This window comes from Nycticebus coucang, chromosome 4 (genome assembly GCF_027406575.1).
Source record: "Nycticebus coucang isolate mNycCou1 chromosome 4, mNycCou1.pri, whole genome shotgun sequence".
Classification (NCBI taxonomy): Eukaryota; Metazoa; Chordata; class Mammalia; order Primates; family Lorisidae; genus Nycticebus; species Nycticebus coucang.
The window spans coordinates 42,374,427-42,380,426 of record NC_069783.1 but is presented as its reverse complement, the minus strand read 5'-3'; the positions used below and the strand labels follow the sequence as shown (position 1 = coordinate 42,380,426).

Genomic DNA, 6,000 nt, shown 5'->3' with positions numbered 1-6,000 from the left:
ACCAACTTATAAATGCAGGGGTGAAGTGGCTAAACATCGTGAGAGGAGGTAGGTAAGACGAGGAAAGAAACCACTTAGATGACAAATAAAGAAATATTATTTAACTAAGTGTCTCATGAGGCTCGTTTCGTCTAAAATAAATAGTTTCTTTCCAATATTCTTACCCATAACAATTCTTGCCTCCCCCTATACGTGGTTCAGCTGGCCTTTGGTCTCTCCCGCGCCGGGCGACTCTGCAGTCACGTGTTCCTCCTGTCCTTCTAGCGGAACGTGCATCCGGCGGTGGGGACACCCGAGCCATGGCAGCGCTGCTGAGACCCGCCCGCTGGCTCCTCCGTGCCGGGGCTGCCACGCGCCTCCCCCTCTCCCTGCGCCTCCTCACGAGCGGCCCAGGCTGGCCGCACACAGGTCTTTGCCTGCCGGCTCGAGCCCGGCCGGTCTCCGGGTGAGTGTCCAGGCCCTTCTTCCAGCCAGGCTGCGGCGCTGGGGGCCCCCGCGGTCGTTAGCTTTGTTGTAGCTTCTGATCTCTCCACGCTCTTCGCGGCTCCAGGACCAATCCTTCTCAGGCTTCAGACCACGCTTCCCACTGGAGGTTTTCGGGTGACAGGGTTAAGCACCTGCAGAAGGTCATGGCTGCGGGCATGGCTTGCTTCCGGCGTGGATCCTGCCCTTGCCCTTTGGGACTGGATCCTCCTGCTCTTACACTACCAGGACCGAGAACACCGAGGGGGGCTTTGAAGGCTGTTGCTGTGGGGGTCGGGTGGCATTCTTCTTAACGTTTGGTGGTCTTGGGTGGAGTCCCACGTGGAATCATAGGATCACTGTTGGTAATCAGTAGTCATCCAGTATTTAGATTCTGAGAGCTCTAATTTTTTAGGTTGGGAGCTTCGAGTGAGCTTAGGGATAGCTTGGAGCTGGGCGTTTTATTGTGATCAGTTTGAGCTTTTGCCTGCACTTTCTTTACTTTTGAGACAGTCGTGCTTTGTCGCCCAGGCTAGAGTGCGTTGATGTCATCATAGCTTACTCAATCTCAAATGCTCAAGCGATCCTCCGGTTTCAGCCTCCCAAATAGCTGGAACTGCAGGCGCCTGCCACCATGCCTAGCTAACTTTTGTATTTCTCATAGAAGCGAGGTCTTGCTCCCGCTCAGGCTGATCTTGTACTCCTGGTCTCAAACAGTCTTCCTGCTTCAGCCTCCCAAAAGAGTAGTGTCGTGAGCCACCCCTCTCAGCCTGCCTCCATTTTCTTAAATGAAGTTTTCCTTTTAATAGTTCCAAAGGTGTTTTTTATGGGTTGGGGATTGTCACAGTGAGATGTAAATGTCACTGAATGAGTAAATGAATACATACAAGGGACTCTGTTGGGATCTGGGGATGCAAAGACAACACCTCTCAGTAGGATGGAGATTTATCAAGAAGTAAGTTTGGTATAGACTTTAGGGGGAGGGGATAAGGAAAGTTGATGCAAGTGTTAATTTGAGTAGTACTTTGACCACCAGAGAAGGGGAGGTGGGTACTGAGGTTTTAGCATTGGAGAAAAACTGATTTTGAAAGACTGATGGTTATAATTAAAGCTAATTTGGGAGCTAGCATTAAAGACTAAGAACTAGGGATCTGGAATAGGCTGGGGCTGGACTGCGTGCTCCTCAATTTATTTGCATTATGCCATCAAACAAGTTACTTAACATCTTCAGGCCTCAGTTTCCTTAGCAATAAGGTAGGAGCAGTAGTAGTATTGTTAGGAGTATTGCATGAGATTGTATTAAGCACTTAACATAGAGTTTGATACCATAATAAATGATTTGTTACTGTAATAGTAGTAATAACTACAACTATATGGACTTTTGTAGACCAGCTTGGAAACTTAATCTCTTCATAAAGTAATGTGGAGGAAATTTTTTTTTTTTTTGACACTGAGTCTCATTATGTTGTCCTAGGTAGAGTTCTGTGGTATCACAGCTCACAGCAACCTCAAATTCTTGGGCCTTGCCTCAACCTCCCAAGTAGCTCGGACTACAGGCGTCTGCCACAACACCTGGCTATTTTTTGGTTGTAGTTGTCATTGTTGTTTAGCTGGCTTGGGCCGGGTTCGAATCTGCCAGCCTTGTTGCAGATTATATAACCTCCATGCTGGCACTATAACCACTGTGGTACGGGTGCCAAGCCTGGAGAAAATATTTTATGATTTCTTAACAACTTAGTTATAAATCTTTGGAATGTAGCCTACGTGTAATTTTAGATCCTGTCTCTGTTTTATGAGGTCTGAACAGTTATCCTTCAGAAATCATGCCTCTGGACACAAAACCACGTCTCTTGGATTTCGAAGAGTTTCTTTTGATAAAGTTGTGGCAGTTTTTATTTTTCTAGTCCTTAACATCCCTGTGAGGTTAGAGGAGAATCAGTGTTATCAATATTATGTTCATCTTCACTGTTGGATTTGAAGAAAACTGAATAAAGAGTGAATGCTGGCCAGGGATGGTGGCTCACATTCAACACTCTTAGGGCTGAGGTAGGAGGATTGCTGGAGACAAAGAGTTCCAGAGCAGGCTGAGCAAGAATGAGCCCCCATCTCTACAAAAACCAGAAAAATTAGTCAGGTATGGTGGTGAATGCCTGTATTCTCAGGTATTCATGAGGCTGAGGCAAGAGGATCACTTGAGGCTGGGAATTTGAGATTGCATTGGGTTACGATAATGCCAGTGTACCACTGCACTGTTACAAACAGACAGAAAAGAGTGAACACAGTTGAGCAGAAAGGTATTAGATTAGTCTGGGTGATAATCAGGTTTGGATTTCATTTACTTACTGCGTGATTAGATGTTTTACCTAACCATTTGGACCTCAGTTTCCTCATCTGTAGTGGTAACAAGGCCTTCTCCCCTTATCTTCGTAAAGCTGGTTTCTGTCACTCAGGACTCAAATGTCTGTTGAGAGGAGCCTTCGGCACTTGATCTGAAAAATGACATTGTCCTATTTTAGTTTTATCCATGGCATACCTATATCTCGCTTGTCTTATGTTATTATTTATTTTCTCCTTGTTTGTTTCTTTAGTAGAAAGTATGCTGCATGAAAGCAGGACTTTGTCTTGGTAACCACTATACGCTCAGGTTGTCGGTGGCAATGAAGAAGTACAGTGTGAACATAAAGTTAATGTACAATTTAAAATAGTAGTAAATTGCACATGAACTTCATTTCCACCCTGTATTTGTTCCTTCTTTCTTCTGAACTCTGAACACTCTATACAGTTTCCTAGCCCACAGCCTGTAAACATGTCTGGATCTTTCCTACTTGAAAAACAAAATCTTTAGGGTCGGGTGCAGTGGCTCATGCCTATAATCCCAGCATTCCGTGAGGCTGAGGCAGGTGGATTGCCTGAGCTCACGAGTTGGAGACCAACCTGAACCCAAGTAAGACCTGAGAGACCTTGCCTCTAAAAAATAGCTGGGCATTGTAGCAGGCATCTGTAGTCCCAGCTATTTGGGAGGTTCAGGCAATAGAATCGCTTAAGCCCAAGAGTTTGAGGTTGCTGTGAGCAGTGATGCCATAACACTCTACCCAGGGCAACCAAGTGAGACTCTGTCTAAAAGAAACCAAAAACAACAGCAAAATAACCCCCCAAACCTTTGCAAGGACTGTGTATTTGTTCTCCAGTGTTCCCAGTCTTTATTCTCTGTCCATGCTCTACCGTCTCCTTTGTTTCCTCACTTTTCATTTCATTCATTCTTTTAGCCACTGCAGTCACACCACTGGCAAAGGCCATCCATCGTTGTCTTGGATTTAATTTTTTATTGCATGTTAAAAATACATAAAACTCACATACCTTAAGGAACAATTGCAAAACTCAGGGGGAAAACATTAAAAATTCCCCCTAATTCTGTCACCCAGAGACCCATTGGTTGATAACCTTCTAATCAGTTATGTGTGTGTAAAATATATGTTTACCTCATTTAGTTTTTCCAAAGGACATCTTTTTTTTTTGAGACAGAGCCTCAGGCTGTCACCCTGGGTAGAGTGCTGTGGCGTCACAGCTCACAGCAACCTCCAACTCCTGGGCTTAAGCGATTCTCTTGCCTCAGCCTCTCAAGTAGCTGGGACTACAGGCGCCCGCCACAACACCCGGCTATTTTGTTGTTGTTGTAGTTCTTGTTTAGCAGGCCAGGGACGGGTTCAAACCTGCTAGCTCTGGTGTATGTGGCTGGTGCCTTAGCTGCTTGAGCTACAGGTGCCACCCTCCAAAGGACTTCTTAGTTACCAAATCAACTTTTTAGGCCTGTCCTTTGGCATATTATTCTTCTCTCCCATTTTCTGAGGCCGTTTTCTTGACATTAATGATGCCATCTTTCTAGATTCTCTTCTCTTCAGTATTTTTCTCATTTTATTCCTTCTTCTTTTGTTCGTCCATTAAATGCTGATGTTCTTGGAAGTTTTACCCTTGGTCCTTCTGACTTTTACCATTTTCTTTGGGGTGATGTTTTCCATTTTCAGGGCATTACCTACCTATACGATGATGGCATTGTTTCTGTCTACTAGACACATCCTACCTGGTTGAAATACAGGTACTTCAGACCTAACACATCTGCAAATGGACTCATCTTTTTTCTCAAATCTGTTCTTCTTGGTTCCCTGTTTTAGCAAAAATTCTGCTTTTCAGAAAGAACCTGGACATTTTCATGCTTGATTTCTTGTTCATATCTAATTCCCTCTATTCCCCATTTATTGATTGCACAAATGGTTAGTCCTATTAGATCTGCTTCATCTGGAATGACACCCCACCCCCGTTTTCCTCTGCTGATCATCATTCCCTAGTTTCCCTGGTAATCAGAACAGGTCATTTTCCTATTTATAATTAAGCACCCTGGTTGCTCCTATTTGGTTCAGAATAAGGTCTGTTAGACTCTGGTACAGGTGTTTTATGAGCTAGAGATGACTCTGGAGCCTCACCCCTATGAGTTCCTTCCCTAGGCATCCTGTATCCTGTAAACTGCTACTTCGAAGTCTTCTACAGCAGGACTTCTCATACTATAATGAGAATGATTTCCTGTGGTTAAAATGCAGATTCTGATTTTGTAGGTCTAGTTAGGGGACTGAGATTCTACATTTCTTTTTCTTTCTTTCTTTCTTTTTTTTTTTTTTGTGAGACAGCGTCTTATATCTTACTCTGTTGTGCTGGGTAAAGTGCTGTGGCATTGTAGCTCACTGCAACCTCAAACTCGTGGGCTCAAGTAATCTCTTGCCTCAGCTTCCCAAGTAGCTGGGACCACAGGTGCCTGCCACAGTGCTTGCTAATTTTTCTATTGTAAGTATAGAGGTGGTCTTGCTTTTGCTCAGGCTGGTCTCGAACGCCTGAGCTCAAGCAATAAATAGGATTACAGTGCCCCTGGATAATAAAGGTGCTGCTATTCTGTGGATCAGTAAAGCTCTGATGGGCCACTTTGTACATCTCCTTGCCTTTGAGTGTGATGTTGACTCTTGAGATGTGTCCCTCCTCCAGTCATGTGTCCTCTGCCTCTGTTAAACCTTACCTGAGTGCTTCTCTTCTTTTGACTGCTCCTTTCTTGTGCTTCCTCTTAGACCCTGAATCACTAAAGTACCCATTACCACTATCATACGTGGACTCACCAACACTCCAGAGCTTGCTGTAAGTTCTGTTAGGTTTCCTCTGGTGTCTTCCTCTGTGAGACGATGGTGTCAGATGTTTGTTGAGTGAATTAATGAAAATCTTGAACATGGAGGAAGGAATGTGGTGAGATGCAAAGAAGATTGAAGGAGTACTGCATTCACGGAGTGCAGTGTGTCTCTGCAGATTCACCCTGAGCTTGATTTCCAGGAATGTTTTGTTTGGGTAGGACAGATGAATATTAATTGAGTGAAATTATTGGAATTTGTTATTTGTTTTCAAAATTTAAGCACCAAAAAGTATGCACTTTTCTCTTGTTTTCCTCAGTCTTATTCATCTTCTCATTTCAGCACTTTATTTTCAAATAAATGCTTTCTTAAAAAA

General features: G+C 44.0%; 1 protein-coding gene across 1 annotated transcript in view; it reads left to right on the top strand.

Moving 5' to 3' along the window:
- The first annotated feature begins 270 nt into the window (after positions 1 to 270).
- LRPPRC (leucine rich pentatricopeptide repeat containing) overlaps positions 271 to 6,000 on the top strand; it is a 127,146-nt gene continuing 121,416 nt past the window's right edge. Inside the window, exon 1 of the mRNA XM_053587363.1 lies at positions 271 to 445. Within this exon, the coding sequence (XP_053443338.1) occupies positions 300 to 445 (146 nt within the window). The 5' untranslated portion in view covers positions 271 to 299. The remainder of the gene's footprint in view (positions 446 to 6,000) is intronic.